This window comes from Leptonychotes weddellii, chromosome 1, assembly GCF_054177405.1.
Source record: "Leptonychotes weddellii isolate Sample4059 chromosome 1, ASM5417740v2, whole genome shotgun sequence".
In the NCBI taxonomy this organism is placed as follows: domain Eukaryota; kingdom Metazoa; phylum Chordata; class Mammalia; order Carnivora; family Phocidae; genus Leptonychotes; species Leptonychotes weddellii.
In genome coordinates, this window is record NC_138369.1 from 139980930 (window position 1) to 140002535 (window position 21606).

At 38.3% G+C, this 21606-nt stretch overlaps 1 protein-coding gene across 1 annotated transcript in view; it reads left to right on the plus strand.

Annotated features, from left to right (window-relative positions):
- The window catches only part of CFAP44 (cilia and flagella associated protein 44), a 140996-nt gene that overhangs the window by 113335 nt on the left and 6055 nt on the right, over window positions 1–21606 (plus strand). Inside the window, exons 28-33 of the mRNA XM_081796961.1 lie at window positions 708–903; window positions 10971–11081; window positions 12346–12476; window positions 14658–14774; window positions 15875–16076; window positions 20412–20572. Coding sequence (XP_081653087.1) covers window positions 708–903; window positions 10971–11081; window positions 12346–12476; window positions 14658–14774; window positions 15875–16076; window positions 20412–20572 — 918 coding nt within the window. The remainder of the gene's footprint in view (window positions 1–707; window positions 904–10970; window positions 11082–12345; window positions 12477–14657; window positions 14775–15874; window positions 16077–20411; window positions 20573–21606) is intronic.

Consider the following 21606-nt stretch of genomic DNA (forward strand, 5'->3'; position numbering starts at 1 on the left):
AAAAAAAAAAAAGAATTCCTCATATCAGTGAGATCATATGATACATGTCTTTCTCTGTTTGACTTATTTCACTCAACATAATACCCTCCAGTTCCATCCACGTCGTTGCAAATGGCAAGATCTCATTCCTTTTAGAAGTTGACTAGTTTTTTAAATACGATAGCTAGTTTCAGGGTAATATGTAATTGAGTATCTTAGGAAAGTAAGTTTCTTTGTTTGTTATATATATGTTAAATTTAAAGAGATAAATGATACCATCCGACTTTCATCTCAAAGGAAGAAGGATTCCATCAAATAAATATTACTGAATAGTAACACCATTTTTAAGGTATATCTACTGCACTAAGGGATGCAGTGTCTTTTTGTTTTAGTTGTCATGTATTCATATGAAAAACATCTTTTGTTTTTGAGATCACACATGCAAAAGTATTAGCTGACAGTAAATATTTCACTTAATTTAGACTTTTTGAGGAAGCTAAACATAAAAAGCTGATCTTATCCAATTCTGGACTTAACTGATTTTTACAAAAGAATTATAAAATTTTAACCAAATAAATGGATGGCTCTCCAACCATCAGAAATGTAAACTTCTATGAAGAAGGTTAAAAAAATGTTTGTGAACTGTAACCTTACATTGTAATATATATTATTCTCTGAACCTGGTTTATCGGAAATACTTTCACTTATTCCTGTTTTTGTTCATTTAGTGGAAAATAAATGAAACTCTTAAAGAGATGGAAGAGAAAAAGAATGAAATTGCCAAGCTCCAGGACCAAGAAAAAGCACTCTATGCTGGTTTCCAAGCAGCCGTTGGAGAAAACAATAAATTTGCTAATTTCCTCATGAAGGTCCTAAAGAAGAGGATTAAGCGGGTGAAGAAAAAGGATATTGAAGGAGATGCCGGTTTGAATTTCTTTTTAACATATGATTCTATTTTTTTCTCATTAACATGAAATAGAGAAATAACTAAGGATATATTTGACAACTTTTGTTCCTACAACATAGACAGAAGTTCTGTGGGCTTGAAGGGGAGAGGATATAAACCTGTAGATCTCTAACCCTATGGAGTTAATTTGTGTGTGTGTATCTGGTTTGAAACAGCTTAGGGTAGTTTATGTAACAAGCACATCTTCTCTTCTGTTTATATGCCAACTCAATGTCATCTTTGGTAAAATATCTAGTCATGTCCTTCGCCCAAATTTGAATAGGATTTTTTGCTTCTGAGGTTTAAGCGTCCTCTGTATAGTCTAGGTGCTAGTCCTGTGTCAGACAGGTGCTTTGAAAATATTTTCTTCTGTTGTGTAGCTTGTTTTTTCATTCCCTCAACATGGTCTTTCACAGAGCTGAAGGTTTCATTTTTGTTGAGGTCCAATTTATAAGGTGTTTTTCTTTTTTTGGTTTTCTTTTTTTTGGATCTTGCTTAGGTTTCAAAGTCTAAGAACTCTTTGCCTAGCCCTAGGTCCCAAAGATTCTCTCCTATTTATTTCTGAAAGTTTTAGAGTTTTACATTAAAGTCTGAAATCGATTTGGGCTTAATTTTTCTATAAGGTGCGAGACTTAGGTCAAGATCTGTTTATCCCTCCTGTGAATGTCTAATTGCCCTAGCACCATTTGTTGCAAAAGCTGTCTTTCTCCCATTGAATTGCTTTTGATCTTTGTCAAAAACCACTTGGGCATATTTGTGTGGATCTGCTTCTGGATGTTCTGTTCTGCTGATCAGTTTGTCTAGCTCCCCACCAATACTGTAGTCTTGATTATGGAGGCCATTGAGTTCTGAAGTCAGGTCAACTAATTCCTCCTATTTTATTCTTCTTTCTCAGAATTGTTTCAGCTATTCTATTTCCTTTATCTTTCTATATTTCAAAATAATTTTTTGTATATACAAAAAAATCTTGTTGAAATTTTGATAGAAATTGTGTTACACTTTTATATCAGTTTGGGGAGAATCTGCATCTTTGTTGGGTCTTCCAATGAGTGAACACAGTATGCATTTAGAGATTTGATTTCTTTCATCAGCATTGTATCATTTTCAACATACAATTCAGGTTCATGTTTTGTTAGATTTATACTCAAGTATTTCCCTTTTTTAAGTGACTTTATTTTTATTATTATTATTATTTTTTTCCAGAGAAAGAGAAAGCAAGTCAGGGGAGAGGGGCAGAGGGAGAGGGAGAGAGAGATTCTCAAGCAGACTCACCACTGAGCACTAAGCCTGATGTGGGGGCTTGATCTCACCACCCTGAGATCAGACCTGAGCTGAAATCAAGAATCAGATGCTTAATCGATCCATCCAGGTGCCCCTCAAGTGATTTTTAATGCTATATATTTTTTTTTTTTGGTGGTGGTAGAAATATTTTATTAAAATCTCACACAAAGGGCGCCTGGGTGGCTCAGTCAGTTAAGTGTCTGCCTTTGGCTCAGGTCATGATCTCAGGGTCCTAGGATCGAGTCCCATGTTGGGCTCCTTGCTCAGTGGGGAGTCTGCTTCTCCCTCTCCCTCTCTCTCTCTCAAATAAATAATAAAATCTTTAAAAAAATTCTCACACAAAATCCTAGAAAATGAAATAAGTGGCAGACTAATAGTATACATTAGTACAGTTTTATAGTGCTATTTTGTTTTTAATCTTGGTGTCGCATGTCCACACTAGTATATAGAAATACAGTTGCTTTTTAGATGTTGATCTCCTATCTTGTGACTTCACTTATTAGTTTTAGAAGTTTTTGATAGATTCCTTGGGAATTTCTATGTAGACAATAATTTATCTGCAAATAGGTTCAGTTTTATTTCTTTCTTTCTGCTCTTTATGCCAATTTCTTCTTTTTGCCTTTTTGCACTGTTTAGAACATCCAGTACTACATGGAAATAGAGTGCTGAGAGCTGACATCGTTGCCTTATTCACAGTTGTAGGCAGAAAGCATTTAATGGTTCACCATTAAGTATGCTACCTGTAGGTATTTTGTGGATACTCTATCAAGTTGAGGAAGTTCCCCTCTGTTCCTAGTTTTTAAAGTTTTTATCATGAATGGGTGTTGAATTTTGTCAGATGGTTTTCTGCCTTGATTGATGATTATGTGATTTTTTTTCTTTAGCTTATTAATATGGTGTGTTACATTGGCTGATTACTGATTATTGAATCAGATTTACACCCTTGAAATACCACCCCCCTCATGGTTTATAATTCTTTTTATGTATTGTTGAATTCTATTTTCAAATATTTTATTAAGAAATTTTGTGCCTAGAGGCGCCTGGCTGGTTCAGTCAATAGAGCATGCAACTCTTGCTCTTGGGGTTGTGAGTTCAAGCCCCATTTTGGATGTAGAACTTATTTAAAAAAAAAAAGAAGAAGAAAAGAAAAAAAAATTTTGTGTCCATATATTCATGAAGATCATTGGTCTTTAGCTTGCTTTTTTCTCTTTTTTGTACTATCTTTGTCTGGTTTTAGTATCAGGATAATACTAGCTTCACAATATGAATTAGGAAGTCTTCTCTTTGATTTTCTGGAAGATAATGTATATGGTAGTAATTCTTTAAATTTGGTAGTGTTCTCCAGTGAAACTATTTGGACCTGTAGATTTCTTCAGGGGAGTTTTAAAATTACAAACTCAAAAGTTTTTTTTTTAAAGATTTTATTTATTTATTTATTTATTTATTTTTAAAGATTTTATTTTTTTATTTGACAGAGACAGAGACAGTGAGAGGAGGAACACAAGCATGGGGAGTGGGAGAGAGAGAAGCAGGCTTCCCGCTGAGCAGGGAGCCTGATGTGGGACTCTGGGATCATGACTTGATCCGAAGGCAGCCGCTTAATGACTGAGCCACCCAGGCGCCTCAAGATTTTATTTATTTATTTTTTAAGGTTATTTATTTATTTATTTATTTGAGAGAGAGAGAGAGAGAAACAGCATGAGAGGGGATAGGGTAAGAGGGAGAAGCAGGCTCCCCGCCGAGCCAGGAGCCCGATGTGGGACTCGATCCCAGGACTGCAGGATCATGACCTGAGCCGAAGGCAGTCGCTTAACCAACTGAGCCACCCAGGCGCCCCAAGATTTTATTTATTTTTGACAGAGAGAGAGTGTGTACAAGCAGGGGAAGCAGCAGGCATAGGGAGAGGGAGAAGCAGACTCCCCGCTGAGCAGGGAGCCCGATCCCAGGACCCTGGGATCATGACCTGAGCCGAAGGCAGACACTTAACTGTCTGAGCCACTCAGGTGCCCCTCAAGGGTTTTTAGTATAGCTATATAACTATTCAGATTATCTATTTCATATTGGGTGACCAGTGGTAATTTGTATTTTTGTGTATGTGAAATTGGTCTATTTCATCTGAGTTGCCAAATTTATGTGTGTGGGGATATTCATTGTATTTCTCTATTATCTTTTTAATATCTGCAAGGTCTGTAGTAACATCACCTGTTGCATTCTTGATATTGGTAACTTTTTGTTATCCCCCCCATTTTTTTAGACTTGCTAGAGGTTTGTCAATTTGATCTTTTTGTGAACAAACGGGATAAATTTGGATAACTTCGGATAGGTGATTTTTTAAAGATAATTTTTCTACTTTCAATTTTATTGATTTCTGCACTTATCTTTATTATTACCTTCTTCTGCTGGCTTTGGATTTATTCTGCATTTCTGTTTTTAGGTTTTGAGGTGAGTGTGAATTATTGATTTGAGACTTTTCCTCTTCTAATTTAGTGCTGTAATTTCCCTCTTAACACTGCTTTAGCTGGATTCTACAAATTTTGGTAAGTTGCATTTTCCATTTTCATTCATGTCACTGCAGTTTTAAAATTTACATTGATCTTTCCTTTAGGCCCCATGGACCATATAGAAGTGTTTTGTTTGGGTCCAAGTGTTTTGAGATTTTCTTGGTAAGTTTTTGTTATGGATTCCTAGTTTGATTCCATTGGGGTCAGAGACCACATTCTGCATGATTTCAGTTCTTTTATAGTTGTTGAAATTTGTTTAATGGTCTAGCATATGGTCTGTCTTGGTATATGTTCTGTGGGTACTTGCAAAGAATGTATATTCTGCTGTTTTGGGTTAAACCTTCTATTACTGTCAATTGGATCTTGTTGGTTAATGATGCTATTCAGGTCTTCTAAGGTAGTCTTGCTGATTTTCTGTATAATTCCAATCAAATGTTGAGAGGGGGTGTTGAAGTCTCCAAATATAATTATGGATTTATCTATTTCTCTTTTCATTTCTATCAGTTTTGCTTCCATATTTGCAACCCTGTTTTATGCATACACATTCAGGATTACTATGTCTTCTTGATAGATGGACACTTTTATCATATAAGGTCTTTCTCTGTCTAGAATATTTTTCTTTGCTCTGAAGTCTACTTTATCTGATGTTAATATAGTTACTCCTGTTTGGCTCTGATTAATGTTTGCATGATATATCTTTTCACTCCTTTTACTTTCAATTTGACTATGTTATTATATTAGAAGTGAATTTCTAGTAGTCAGCACATGGTTAATGTTTCTTGTCTACTCTTTGTCTTTTAATTGGTATACTTAAACCATTTAGATTTAATATATTAGGGCTTCAGTATGCCATTTATTTATTTTTTATTCTCTCTGCTTTCCATCTTCTACATTTTCCTACCTTCCTCTGGGTTACTTGAACATTTTTTAGAATTCCATTTTAATTTTCTCTAGTCTTTTGAGTGTATCTCTTTGTGTAACTTTTTTAGTGGTTGCTTTATAAATTACATTGTATATACATAATTTATCTCAGACCACCAGTGTTATCATTTTACCAGTTTAAGTCAAGTATAGAATCCTCATCTGCCTTTACATCCCTTTATTTCCTCCATTTATAATATAATTTTCTTGAACAGTTCATCTACATACATCTAGAACCACATCAGACAATGTTATAATTTTTGCATCAACTACCAAGCATAATTTAAACACTCAAAGGGAGGAAGGAAGCCTATTATATTTACCTATATTTTTGCTTACCATGTTAATTTTTCCTTGATGATGTTCCAAAATTCCTTCTTAAAAAAACTATTTCCCTTCTGTTTAAAGAATGTCCCTTATCCATTCTTTTAGGGTAGGTATACTAGTGGCAAACTGAAAATGTCTTAATTTCCTCTCCATTTCAGAAAGATATTTTCACTGGGTATAGGATTCTAGGTTGACTTTTTTTTCTTTCAGCATTTAAAAGATATTGTGCTACTTTCTTCCAGCCTCCATGGTTTCTGATAAGAAATCCTCTGATACTCAAATTGTTCATCTCCCAAAGGTGAAGTCTCATGTCTCTCACTGTCTTTAAGACTTTTTGTCTTTAGTTTCCAGACACTTGACTATGATGTGTCTTGGAGTAGATTCTTTGGGTTCAGACTGATGAAGGTTCACTCCTTTAATCTGTCAGCTTATGTCTTTTGCCAAATTTGAGAAGTTTTCAGTCATTATTTCTTTAAGTGCTTTTACGAACCTCCTTTTTCTTCACTCCTTTTGGGACTCATGCCATGAATGTTTGACCTTTCATTATAGTCCTATAGGTCCCTGAGGCTCTGAGGTTTGAGGTTTGTTTTTCAGTTTTCTTTCTGTTTTTCAAACTGGATGACTTCTATTGTTCTGTCCTCATGTTTACAGATGCTTTCCTCTGTTCCCCTCCATTCTGCTGTTGAGCCCATCTACTGAGTTCCTCTTCTAGTTATTGTATTTTTCAGTTCTAACATTTCCATTTAGTTCTTCTTTGTATCTTTTTCTTTCTGATACTTTTTATTTCTTTGAACAGGCTTTGTATTTTTCATTTGCTTAAAGTGTGTTATAATTGGTTATGGAAGCATTTTTATCATGGCTATTTTATTTTATTTTATTTATTTTTTTATTTTTTATTTTTTTTTTTTAAAGATTTTATTTATTTATTTGAGAGAGAGAATGAGAGAGAGAGAGCAGGAGAGTGGGGAGGGTCAGAGGGAGAAGCAGACTCCCTGCCAAGCAGGGAGCCCGATGCGGGACTCAATCCCGGGACTCCAGGATCATGACCTGAGCCGAAGGCAGTCGCTTAACCAACTGAGCCACCCAGGCACCCTATCATGGCTATTTTAAATACTTTTTCAGATAATTTTAACATTTCTGCCATCCTAATGTTGACATTTATTCATTGTCTTTTCTCATTCAGTTGGAGATCTTCCTGGTTCTTGCTACAGTGAATGACTTTCAGTTGAAACCTGGAAACTTCCATATTATGTTATAAGACTCTGTATCTTATTTAAATCTTCTGTTTTTCTTGGCTTTTTCTAACACTGCTCTTCCAGAGAAAGGATTGGATGCCTACTCCTTATTGCCATACTCAACCTTCACTGTGACTCAAAGGAAGGAGGATCTCCTTGTTCTGGAGTTCTGGGTCCCCATGTAGTCTCTACTGACAACATAGTGGGGATGGCCTTGGTACCTCTGTGCAATGGTGAAAGTCCTGACTTTCCAGGTTCTTCTTCTTTTTTTCTATTAGGGTTCTTCTGACATGACCTCTATGGGAGGAGGGAGTGAGTCTTGTTATTGCCAGGTGAAAGAAATCCGGGCTACTCACATGGTCTCCACAGATATCTTGGTGGGGTTTGGGGGCAAGGCTGGTCACCAGCCAGCAGGAAAAAATGTCCTGGTTCCCTTCTTTGCCTTCTCTGACACTATCCTGGGTGATGAGAATGTTGGGTTCTTCATTGCAGCTTTGCAAGGGTGGATGTCTAGTTTCCCTACTTGGCCTTCGCTGATAGGGGTGGGAGTGAGACCACAGTTTTTTTCCTGTGGTGTTTGGTTAGGATATTGTCTAAAAGTTTTGCCTTGTTGGGCCACCTCTTTCTTGGCCATTTGGCTAGAGAGAGTAGGCTATGGTTGGGCCGTTTTATATCTGTATCTATTGGTGTTTCCAGGTTGGTGACTTACTCATTTCTAAGTCTGAGATCTAAGAGGCAAAAAGAAGACCCAAAAAACTCACCACAGTTGTTCCTCAGCTTCTGGGTTTCATATTTAGTCTGCTTTCTTTCCATTTTTCAGAATCTTATGTTTGTTCTACATAAGAAAAAAATAGATCTACTTTGTCTTCCCAAAAGCAGAAATCTATGTAGGAATTTTAAAGTCTAATTTTAAACTTTGGTGATTTATTTCATAAGGTGGTACAGACTGCTTAAAGTAATTTTAAGAGAGATCTTAAATTTAAGAAATCTTCTGAAGAGTATGAGGTCCATCTCTTATTTCTAACTTGATGTCCATAAAATAGAAATTGCCAATTAGTGATCTATGGTTCATAGATGGCTTCAACATGTTTAAAAGAAAATGGAGTAGAGCTGCGTGGGAGAGGTCTACAGTCCCTTATCTGAAACTCTTAGGGGCAGATGAGTTTTAGTATTTTTTGTATTTTATAAAAGATATTTTATATGACACTGTTAAAGAAAAAACCATTCATGGCACTTGTTAAAGAACAATAAGGCAGACTTTAGGGAGATCAGCTCAACTCTGAATACAACAAGGACAAGTAGAGATTTATAGCCAAGCAGCAGGGTGGGAGTCAGTGGATGGAAAATTACTAAGAGGTAGAATAATTCTTTGCTAGACTGACCTAACAGGATTTTTGCTGAAGATTGGCCAGAGTGAAAAGATAGTGAGGGTAAGGATTAAGGAGGAATCTGATCAGATATCAAGGGTGTGAGATTTTTACTAAACTGACTCAGCAGGATTCTTGCTAAAACTGGACTAAATGGGTCAAGAACTAAGCTCATGGTCCACTATGGGTCAGAAAGAGAACTCAGAGGAGCCTGACTCAAGTTTGGTCAACGGATAGAGTCTTTGTCAACTCTCACCCCCAGCAGGGCTTAGAGCAGGATATCTAAATCAAACACCTTAATATTTCTACAGCAAGACACAAATATTCACACTAAGTAGGTTAAATAAAGATAATATATAGCATTACTTCAGATAAGCCCCTCCCAAGGCACTATGATTTAGGAATTGTGGACCTATAAAACCAAGTGTGTGTTAGGTCACAGCAGAAGCAGCTTGGCAGTTTGGTCTCAACCTTCTTTGATTCAGTGCATTGAAATTAATTGAACAACCTTCTTCAGGCATTTGAGTTTCGGTCTCTGTGTCCCCAACCATTTATTTATTTGTTTTTTCTTTTTACTTGGTTATTTTATTTTGTAGAATTTTATTATTATTTTAAACTAATTTTTTTATTGAATTATAGTTGACACACAATGTTACATTAGTTTCAAGTGAAAAACATAGTGACTCCACCACTCTATGTTATACTATGCTCAACACAAGTGCAGCTACCATCTGTCCTCATGTAACACTAATATAATACTATTGATTATATTCCCTATGCTGGACCTTTCAGCTCATGACTTATTCATTCTATAACTGGAAAGCCTGTGCCTTCCATGCCCCTTCACCCATTTTGCCCATCCCTCTGCCCCCCCTTTGCTTTTCTGGTGACAGTCCGTTTGTTTCCTGTATTTATGGTCTGTTTCTGCTTTTTTTGTTTGTTTGTTCATTTGTTTTGTTTTTTAGATACCCTGTGTAAGTGAAATCATATAGTATTTGTCTTTCTCTTATTTCACTTAGCATTATACCCTCTAAGTCCATCCAGGTTGTTGCAAGTAGCAGGATCTCATTTCTTTTCTGTGACTGAGTATTAATCCATATCTTGGTCATTGTAAATGCTGCTGCAATAACATAAGAATGCATACATCTTTTTGAATTACTGTTTTCATTTTCTTTGGGTAAATACCCAGTAGTGGAATTACTGGGTCATATGGTAATTCTATTTTTAATTTTTTGAGGAACCTCCATACTGTTTTCTACAGTGGCTGCACCAATTTACATTCCCACCAACAGTGTGTGAGGGTTCCTTTATCTCCACATCCTTGCCAACATCTGTTGTTTCTTGTCTTTTTGAATCTAACCATTCTGACAAGTGTGGTTTTGATTTGCATTTCCCTGATAATGAGTGATGTTGAGCATCTTTTCATGCGTCTGTTGACCATCTGTATGTCATCTTTGGAGAAATGTCTATTCAGGTTCTCTGTCCATTTCTTAATCAGATTATTTGTGGGATTTTTTGGTGTTGTGTAAGTTCCTTATATATTTTGGATGTTAACCAATAATTGGATATATCATTTGCAGATATAGTCTCCCATTCACTGGGTTGACTTTTTGGTTTGCTGATGATTTCCTTCACTCTGCAAAAGCTTTTTTTTTTTTTTGGAGTAGTTCCAATAGTTTATTTTTGCTTTTGTTTCTCTTGCCTTAGGATACATATCTAGAAAGATGTTTCTATGGCTGATGTCAAAGAAATTACCGCCTACATTTTCTTCTAGGAGTTTTATGGTTTTAGGTCTCACATTTAGGTTGAACTCACATTTTGAGTTCATTTTTATGTATGAATAAGAAAGTGGCCCAGTTTCATTCTTTTGCATCTAGTTGTCCAGTTTTCCCAGCACCACTTGTTGAACAGACTGTGTTTTCCCCATTGTGTATTCTTGCCTCCTTTGTCATAGAGCAACCATATAAGTGTGGGGTTATTTCTGGGCTCTCTATTTTGTTCTCTTGATCTATGTGTCTATTTTTGTGCCAGCACCATACTGTTTTGATTATTATAGTTTAGTAGTATATCTTGAAATCTGGTACTGTGATACCTCCAGTTTTGTTCTTTTAAGATTGCTTTGGCTATTCAAGGTCTCTTGTGGGTCCATATTAATTTTAGGATTATTCATTCTAGTTCTGTGAAAAATACTATTGGTGTTTTGATAGAGATTGCATTGAATCTGTAGATTTCTTTGGGTAATATTTTCTTTAACCATTTTAAACTCTTCTAAAAATATTGACTAATTGCCTGCCTTATCTGTTATTTTCCTAGTGACTAACTCATTGAAAAAAACCCTTTATTTTTAAAATCTGAGATTTATCTTAACACAGGAACTTCTCTGCTTATTAATAATGTCTTCTTCTCTATTTAGATGAAGATGAAGATAGTGATGAATCAAGTGAAGAAGAATCTAGCTTAGAGAGTGATGAAGATGAGTCTGGATCTGAAGATGAAGTTTTTGATGATTCTATTTGCCCAACAAGTAAGTTGGATAAAACCATATGTTCTCTGTGAAGTGTGAATATGGACTGATAATATCAAGGAGATCCTTTTGTGGTTTCTCGGTTGTCTTATAATAAAATTTAAGGGAAGCGTGGTTGAAGTTGTATGAAGTAGTCTAATGAATACTTTTATTTGGCTCTCTGGATGATTTATTTTCTTTTCCCTAGGCAGTCATTTATGAACGACAAATAATTTACAGATAACTTATAGTTGGTTCAAAGTCAAATTATGTAGAAATAACAGATCGCAGTGTGTGCGCGCGCGTGCGCAGGCGTGTGCATGTATTTTTTTTTTTTTTACGAAGCTTTCTCTTTTTGACAAACCCATTCAAATTTTCATATTTAAAATCCGTTTTGTAAGGGTACTTTGTGCCGGCTTCCTGGAGATGCTTAGCAATTTATATTCACTGTTTTCACTGGTAAAACCAGTCTGAAGCAGCCAGACCAATATTCTTAAAATCTCAATAGATGAATAGTCCTGTACAGAAAAAACTTCTTTTTGGTATGAAATTTATTTTTGTAGCCACTTTATATAGATTTTAAATAAAATTTTAAAGCTTAATTTCAAGTAAAGTTTAAATCTTGTTTTAATGTTGCAAACAAGAGTCTTCTTAAAATCATATGTCTGAGTGAACTACAGCTCGAAAGATTATAATGCAACTTGTTACAGCAGGATCCTTGTAAACACTCCTTGTTTACAGCAGGATTAAATGGCCTGAAAAAAGTCCCACAGCTAGTTTGGTGGTGGAACTAGGGCTAGAACTAAAGTTTCTAAATTCCGTTGTAGTACTCTTATTTTCACATTCTTTATCTATTGCTTGGTGGACTGTGGTGTGATATAGTGGAAATTAATACAGGGATACTGTACCTGAGTCCCATTGTGTCACGTATCAGCTACATGACTTCTCTGAGACTTTGGGTGCTCACCTATAATGTGGGAACAACAGCTTCTACCTTGCAAGGGCCTAGGAGACTTGAGTGAGAGAACGTACATAAAAGGAGTCCTAAACAGAAAGTCTGGCTCACAGTACTGCTCGGAACATCAGTGCTGGTATCAGAATTACTATCAGGATTACTTATATTAATAATTTCCACCTGGAACAGTGGAGCCCGAAGTGGAGTGAAAGTGTGCTAGAGTGGACCCACAAATGGTCATTATTAATTCTGAAGCTCCAAAGTCCACACTTCTAATATCGGCACATTCCATGACAATGGGGCTTCTTTTAATTTTGACTGTCTTTTCAGATTGTGATGTGGGTCTTTTTGAATTGGCCCTTCAACTTCGAGAGAAAAGGCTGGACATTGAGGAGGCCTTAGCTGAAGAAAAGAAAATTATCGATAACCTCAAAAAGGAACATGATACACTATCCAAAAAAGTATGATGGTGTGCTTACTTATTTATCCTCTCCCAGCGTGCCAGCCATCCTCCCAGCTACTGTACTGCTGTAGAAATGACATGAGTTAGGCCTTCTCCCCAGAGAAGAAACATTTTATTTTATTTTATTTGTTTATTTATTTGTTTATTTATTTATTTATTTATTTATTTATTTATTTTTTAAAGATTTTACTTATTTATTTGACAGAGAGAGAGACAGTGAGAGAGGGAACACAAGCAGGGAGAGTGGGAGAGGGAGAAGCAGGCTTCCCGCTGAGCAGGGAGCCCGATGCGGGGCTCGATCCCAGGACTCTGGGATCATGACCTGAGCCGAAGGCAGACGCTTAACTGACTGAGCCACCCAGGCGCCCCTATTTTATTTATCTTTTTAAGGATTTTATTTATTTGTTAGAGAGAGAGCACAAGCAGGGGGAGCGGCAGACAGAGGGAGAAGCCGACTCCCTGCTCGGCAGGAAGCCCAACACAGGACTCGATCCCAGAACCCTGAGATCATGACCTGAGCCCAAGGCAGACACTTAACTGACTGAGCTACTTAGGTGCCCCTAAACATTTTAAGTGTTATATTTTAAGTTTTTCCTCTTCAAGCACAGTTGTGGTAGGGGCTGTTGGTTCTTTTGAAGATTGGCCTTCCTTTATCTAAATCATTGATCTCCAAACTTTTTTATTGCATACTTCTATAAGTAAAAAAAATTTATATACAATATATGTATATATATTTACAAATTATATTCACAAACTATTATACTAATGTATTTTATATATTAGGAAACATTCACAAAAACAGAAATGAAAAAGAGTAAGATAAAAATAAATAGAAACAGAGTGAGAGGGGTCCGGACAGGGTTGCCACTGAGGGTCCTTAGGGTTAGTCTTTTATAGAAAGCTAACCAGGGAACTTAAATCCTTCTAACATCTCTATTGATATCACCATTGAGCAAGGACTAGTGATAAGACCTTCAATGGCTTACTTCCTTTTTAGGGTCTGGTTATTCTTTGTCGGTCACAGGTGATTATCATAAAAAAGACACCCACCCACCCACCCCCACGCCTAGGGCAGGGTGGTCCAATTTGTCCCCTTATCTCTGGGTTCCCCACACCTCACGTTTTTGGGATTTCTTTGAGCCTGATCACATAGACCCCTATCTATCTCTCCCTGTTTAGACCTGCCTGTCCCTTACTCATTCCTCCCCCTGGAATGGTAACCCTAACCCTAACCCTAGGGAATGGGACGATGACCGCTCTGGCTGCTTCCTGCTGAAATGGGGCTGCGGGCTGTAGGGCAGTTAGAATCTCTCCAGGGGTCAGTCCAGGGGCCCTTGGTATGGCTCCAGGGGGTCATGATGGGCAGCAAACGGTACATGCATCAGCACATTCAAAAGGATGAACATGAAGCAAGTATTAGGCCCAAAATTATGGTCAAATGTCTTAGATAGGATCCCCAATTACCAATTTTGTCAAATAGATCAGTGGATATCTTGATCTTATTTAATTGATCACAAATGTCCCCTATTAATTGGGTCACCTTGCAGGAGTTAACTGAGTTGTTGAAACAATACATGTGAGGAAATTTTTCACACCCCAAATGGTGTAGCAGTAGTAGACAATCAATAGTGGCGTGGTTCTCAAGAAGTCCTTCTCTGACTTCATTTAATTCTTTGGCTGAGTGCATCCAGTGGCTGGAAAGTATCATTTAGAGTTCATATTCACAAATATTTTTGATAGATTGCTTCTCCTCTTGCAAATACAAAATGATTTGGAAAACTTTCAAGTTTTTTAGATGAAGAATGTGCTTTATGAGTACTGTAGTTAGTAATTTTGTTGCCTTTAAGGGCTTTTTCCTTTTGTTTTTTGAGGTCATTGATGGCCCAATGAGATTCCCACCATCTTGACAAAGACATTCCATGCTGAGAGCTGCTTTTCATGCAGAAAATAAAAGGGAGATGAGGACATCTGAACTCTTATTCATGAGCCCTTTACTACTCTGGGGACATAGGAATGATTGAAAAAGTAGCGTGGATCATGACTTAGCAGGAAAAAAATAACACATATTCCTGGGCTGCAAACTGGGATCATTCATTTAATCATAGCCCAACAGAGCAGGTCCTGCTCATCTCCCAAGATGTCCCCATTTATCACATTTCACACATGGGGCTCTCCACAGGTGAAAGTTGTGGCAGCTAACCTGAATGTAGCTGAGGAGGCCCTGGAGGCTTACCAACGAGAGAAACAGCAGCGGCTAAATGAACTGCTGGTCGTGATTCCACTCAAGCTCCACCAGGTGATGGGTCTGGAGACGATGCGCCGCCCTGTCTGAGCAGAAGAGCCACCACACCTGGGCTTTCCCAGAAAAGATTCGTGGGCCACTCGTGGGAAGAAATACAGCCCTTTGCTGAGAATTCTACCTGAATAATGACACCCCAACTTTTCTTATCCATTCTCAGATTGTTGTGAAAGAGTAAGAGCCAAACATATGTATTTCCCGATGGCCCATTATCACTTCCAAAGGCCAATGAATTGTTTCAGGTCTGAGGAAATGAAGAGCCTATGACTTGTTTTAAATTTATTTTTTAGTTTGTTTGTTTATTTATTTTTAGTAATCTCTGCGCCCAACGTGAGGCTCAAACTCATGACCCCAAGGTTAAGGGTCCCATGCTCTTCCAACTGAGTCAGCCAGGTGCCCCAAGGAGCTTATGACTTAAGAATGGAATGGTTTGGAAGTTGAAATCTTGGATCTTGTGCACATCTTTTCACACCATCTTCAAATAGACATGAATTATGCAAGAATTATCATAATCTCTGCTTGTTTTTTTTTTATTTTTTAAAAAAATATTTTATTTATTTATTTGACAGAGAGAGACAGTGAGAGAGGGAACACAAGCAATAATCTCTGCTTGTTAATGAGGGAGGGCAAGACAAAAGGAAAGTGTCCTTTCTTTTTCTTGCCTCTTGGTTCATTTCCACACTCATTAGAATTACAGCTTATATTAAGGTGCAGAGATGCATTCATACCCTATTTTGTCAGGTAAAGCGAGAAAGCTGTATTTTAGAAGAAAAAGCTTAGATCAGCCTCACATATATTTTGTGTAACCTGATCCAAACTGGATTAGCTTTATGTAGCGATTTGCCTAATACATCCACCGTGAAATGTTTGTCCCATGGTTATGCAGCAGATATTAGGCATGGTCTGGGGGAAGATTTGCTGTCCCTACAGGGACATAATGTGGCTTACTATCTGAAGGCAACTCTGGCTCTTTTACCTTACTCAGTGGTGGGAATGACAGAAGTCCAAAGGCAATGATCTAAACAAGGGACAGAAAAGGAAGTGCTTTCTATGATCTTACATTTAGTTTGATCTTGGTTTTGTTTTGGTTTTGATAGGTAGAGTATGTAGCATTTGGAGAAATTCCTAATGATCTTTCTGGAACCTTGGTCTTTTCTAACCATTCCTTGGGACGGCTCCAAGAAAGAATCATACAGCTCCATGAAGAAAATTCCAAGCAGCAAAAACTTAACAAGGACTGCCGGGAGAGGCGCAAACAGCTTATCCGAGAAAAGAGAGAGATGGCAAAAACCATAAGCAGTGAGTAACTAAGCCCACGGGTTATCCAGTACTATCTTGATAAGAGAGGGAACTATTGAGTGACCACCTCCAGCTTTGAAAACAGTAAGTTATCACAGAATCAGAACCACTGAGAGCAAGGAAACCCTTGCTCGTCTTCCTAGCTACCATCTTTCCTGATACCGCTGACTGAATGGTCACGCTCTTGTTTTAAAAGAATAAATCCTTTATCATAGAAACTGTTTCTCTTAAGTTTAAAAGGTTTTATGCATGATGAAATATAGAGTGACATCACTAGCCACCAAGCTTAAGGAATCAAAACATTGCCCGTACAACTGAAGCTCCTCCTCTTTCTGCTACTGTCCCCCAGCCCCTTCCCCAGGGTCAACTGGCAGGTGAGCACATATGCATATGTATGTATCCACACACAACATATGGACCTACTTTGCATGTTTTTAACTGTAATATTATTCATATCATTTTGCAGTTCACTTTATTAAGCCAATTTTTGAGAGGTATCCATACTGCTGTAATTTATTCACTTTAACTGTTACGATAATATTCCATTGTAGGACTCTGAAAGAACTTCTTTCTTCAATCTTCTGTTGATGGATATTTCACGTATTTCTAATTTTTCATGAAGACAGAGCTATAGTAAATCTTCTTGTACACATCTCCTTGTGCACGGGAGAAAGTGAATCCCCAGGACTGGGGTGTCTGGGTTGTAGAGGGGTGTTACGCATTTCCGGCAGGCACTCCTGTATATTGCCAAGCTGCTCTCCGATGTGGTTGTATCATTTTATCTCCAACCCTCCCCTCCTCCCCCCCCCAACCCCCCCAGCCTGCCACTTCCCTGGCAGTGAGAACGGCTCAGGCTCCATATTCTCAGGAACATTTGATGCTGTCAGACTTTAATATATTTGCCAGCCTGGTGGATGTTAAATTGTATTTCTGTGTGGTTTTTTATTCATGATTCCTGGATTCTGGTGAGGTTAAATATCTTCACGTACATTAGTTATTTGCCATTTATTTGTGTTTCCTTTTCTGTAAGTTGCCTATTATAAACCTTACCAATTTTTTACTTCTACTTGTTTTATTACTGATTTAGGGAGTTCTTTCTATATTCTGTCTTTTAAGCCACTTCAAATTTCTTCTTGTGACTTGCCTTTTTACTTTGTTTAGTGTATCCTTTTGGGATATAGACATTTAAAATCTTAATATAATTTTATCAATATTTATGGTTTGTGCATTGTGTCTGTGTATATGTCTTGTTTTTTTTTAATTTTTTTTTAAAGATTTTATTTATTTATTTGACAGAGAGAGACACAGCAAGAGAGGGAACACAAGCAGGGGGAGTGGGAGAGGGAGAAGCAGGCTTCCCGCCGAGCAGGGAGCCCGATGCGGGGCTCGATCCCAGGACCCTGGGATCATGACCTGAGCCGAAGGCAGACGCTTAACAACTGAGCCACCCAGGTGCCCCTGTATATGTCTTGTTTAAGAAATCCTTTCCTGTTTTGAGATCATAAAGATATTTTGTCCATAGTGTCCTCTATTAGTAGTGTTCTTCATATTTGTATTTTTAATCTATCTGGAGTTGTGGATATTATAAGATGCACAGTATAAAGATTACTATCCTTTAAAATACATTTTGAATATTTGATATATGGAACAGAAGTGTAAGTTGTGAAGTTTCCAACTTTAAAAACAACAATATTGGGGCGCCTGGGTGGCTCAGTCAGTTAAGCGTCTGCCTTCAGCTCAGGTCATGATCCCAGGGTCCTGGGATTGAGCCCCGCATCAGGCTCCTTGCTCTGCGGGAGGCCTGCTTCTCCCTCTCCCACTCCCCCTGCTTGTGTTCCCTCTCTCACTGTCTCTCTCTCTCTGTCAAATAAATAAATAAAATCTTAAATAAATAAATAAAAACAATATTGCTAATATCTTAGTATCTATTTTAATGCCACAGAACTCTACAATTAAAAATGTTTAAAATGATATTTTATGTTATGTATTTTACCACAATTGAATAAAAGTATATATATATTAATTTGAAAAAGAAAAAAAATGGGAAGCCTATAGTAGTCAACTAGTCAGCCAATCCAAGTTGCTTGGATTTGTAGAGGCCAGTTTCCAGTGAGTGTTGATGGTTCTGTCTTCATGGGCAGCTGGTTCTGCAAGGCAGCTGGATTATAAAATAAAAAATACATATTAGGACTGCATGTTTAAATAACACTAATTTGAGACACACAGTTTTGTCAGGTGTAAGCCTTGAGGTCCCAGTGCTTCTCATGTACTTCACATTCCTCTGGCTTCGGTAGGCCATGAATGTTGTTTATATTTGAAAGTACTATTCATCAAACCAAGGAATAAACTAGTATGAAAACAAGGAAAGAAGCTTGTTTCAGTTTGGGCAAACTTTCATTTTGGGAAAATGTGTGAAGATGAAATGAAGTTTGCAAATTTTCAGAGTGTTAATGGAAATAAAAGGGAATAGTTCCATGTGGTATAAGTTTTATTCAGTAACTTTCAGTTCTTCTCCCCACCCCCCCACCCCATTTTCTGAAAAGCAAGTTGTGAGTCTGGTTAAAGTTTTCCTGATTCTGAAGGTGGAACTCGGAGTGGGTTCCTTTTCTGTAAGCTGGAGAACAAAGGCTTAGCAGTGATGAGGAACACCACGCTTGGCTTGAGGTTGCTTTCCTCCTTCCATAGACTCAGTGAACAAGAAGAGGAGAGTCTAGGGCGCCTGGGTGGTTCAGTGGTTGGGCGACTGCCTTCGGCTCAGGTCATGATCCTGGAGTCCCTGGATCGAGTCCTGCATCGGGCTCCCTGCTCGGCAGGGAGTCTGCTTCTCCCTCTGACCCTCCCCCCTCTCATGTGCTCTCTCTCATTCTCTCTCTCTCTCAAATAAATACATAAAATCTTTAAAAAAAAAAAAAAAAGAAGAGGAGAGTCTAGAACATGGTGGTGGGAAGGAGTAAGTTCACTTCATTCCAAGGAGAACACAGCTCTTGGCCATGGAGAAGGCATGTGGTGAATATTCCAGAAGGCTTTATGTCCCCAGTAAACACTAGTTGGCCTAATCAAATCAGGAGAAGGGCATTAGGCTGGCTCCACAGGGGAAATGGCAAGGACCAGAGTCCACATCCTAGTACATGAGGCTGTCATGGGAGAGGGCACTAGCTGGAGGGAGTCTCAAGGTTCTTACTGAGGCCAAGCAGGCAGCTACAGGCTAGTACATGTGTACAAATAATCTAAGCATCATTTCATTTTTGCATCACTGATTATCATGGCCGCCACATTACACAAGTCCATGGGGATTACACTCACACAGAATACAAGTGAACAGCCCTTCCCAGATCATGCACAACAGCAGTCATGCCAGTTATATCATTATAGTCAAACCTTAACAATGACACCAGATACAAACTTCCACACCATTGCAGAACTGTATCATCTTCTGATACCTTAGGGCCTTCAGACTTCACTTAGGGGACAGTCTGGTACCTGAGAAAGTCTTGTTACAAGAATTACATTTTCTTGGGGAGCTCAGACCCCACAAATGGAATTTTCCCTAGAAGTTCCAGGGTTCTCATGTTGAGGAAAGACAGTAAACAAAAGTAAGATATATTGCATGTTAGATGGAGATCATTACTAAGAAGAAAAATTAAGAAGGGACGGGAAAGGAGAGTGCTCAGGTCTGTAGGAGCCAGGAACCGCTCCCTGGAAAGGTGGAATACTGGTAAGGTGTGGTTTTCCCTGGTTAGAGGACGAGGACCTTGGTTACCCCTTCAGAACTGAGTGTATTGGAAATGAGCCTTACAACTTGCATTCAGAAAATGGGCTGGCAAGAGGGAGCCATGTGGCTATTTGGGGAAGAACATTCCAGTCGGTGGGAACTGAGATGAGAATGAGCCTGGAATGTTTGAGAATCAGACTTTAATTTTTACTTGGAGTACGATGGAAACACTTACTTCCTCTAAGTGCCTGCTCTGTTCTTAACACTAGATGCTGTAGAGATCAGTGACTTAAAAAAAAAAAAAATCTGACGAGTTCTTTGTCCAGTTGGGGCCCTTGACAGTCTGAGGAGGGGCACAGCAGAGGGTGGAAACAACTGGGGGAAAGTGGAGTCTGCCTTACACAGGATTTTCAAGTAGATGAAAAGACAACCAGGAATGGGCATTTTAAGTGAGGAAAGGAGCTGGCGAAGAGTCACAGAGGACAAGTCAACTGGTAGCATAAAATCTTTTACTATCCTCTTGCAAACTCTGTTCTTTGGAATGTTGTTGCTACTGGTATTGTTCATTTAATAACAATGCGGGCCACGGAACAACCTAAGACAGTGAAGTCTTTTTTTTTCAGAAATGGAAGAAACGGTCCATCAACTAATGATCAGCAAGTTTGGCCGTGTGATAGACCTAGAAGCCCTTCAGACACTTTCCGTGAACACAACGCTTGAAGAGCTAAAGATCAAAAAACTTCGAAAGGAGCTAACGAATGCAAAGGAAATGAAGATGTGGGAGGTATGGCAGAGACAACAGGTGACCTGCCTTGGCTGAACGTGGGTCAAGGCAAGAAACACTGTCTGTGGTTCCTGCGAAGCATCTGAGCAGCCAGAGATGAGTCTGTGGGCCCCACTTGGCTCCCCCATGATCTTAAGCCTGTCTCAGCATCCTGACCATTCACTTAGTTGAAGGGACTTGTCTGTCTTGGGGTGAAAGCACCAGCACTAGGTTTTGGGGTCCTGGGTACATGAAAATATAACAAAATGGCATGGTTGATGACCAGGATTCCCCTCTGAGGTCTACATTAATGTATAAATAAATGCTCTGACAGTGTTAGAGATGGAACCGCTGTGCTCGGAGGATCACAGTTGTAGTGTTCCCTATAGCTTTTACATGCTGTTCATATCTGGAAATTAGGAAACATCTCTAAATAATAAATTCTATAACCAGGTATGGACTATTTCGCTGGTGGGGTCTTAGAAGATGTTAATGCCTACACTGTTCCCTGAGTTATGAGATGAGGCAGTGTCCCATTGTAGCCAGGTTCAAAGATAGGAGCTTGTATAAAGATTTTATAAGCCCCCAAGTCATGATGACTTCTCCAGTTTCCTGTCTTATCAGTAGACAGGGCAGGAGAAGAGGTTCCTAGTGTCATCTTGTCTCATCTTTGCTTATCCAAGATTTTCAGGGAGGGGAATGCTGGAGATAATATGTGCAATCTAAAATAATTTTCGGAGCAGTAACAGAACAAAGGAAAGCCACCAGGAGATGCATGGCCATTCAAGGCTACTTGAGGATCTTGGGCCAAGGCTGGGGAAAGAACAATATATGAAAGTTTTCTGCTTAAATTAATATTCTTCCTTTTAAGTAATGAATAGCAGTACTGTTTGCATACTGATTTCATTCTTCAACAATGAAGTGATATCTATGTCTATCTTTTTTACCTCCTTGTATCTTTGAGCATACCTACATTCTTCTTTTCTCTAATTGAACCAGAGCCAATGCAGTTGGCTCTGGTTGCATTTTCATAGTGATTTTTTATTATATTTTTT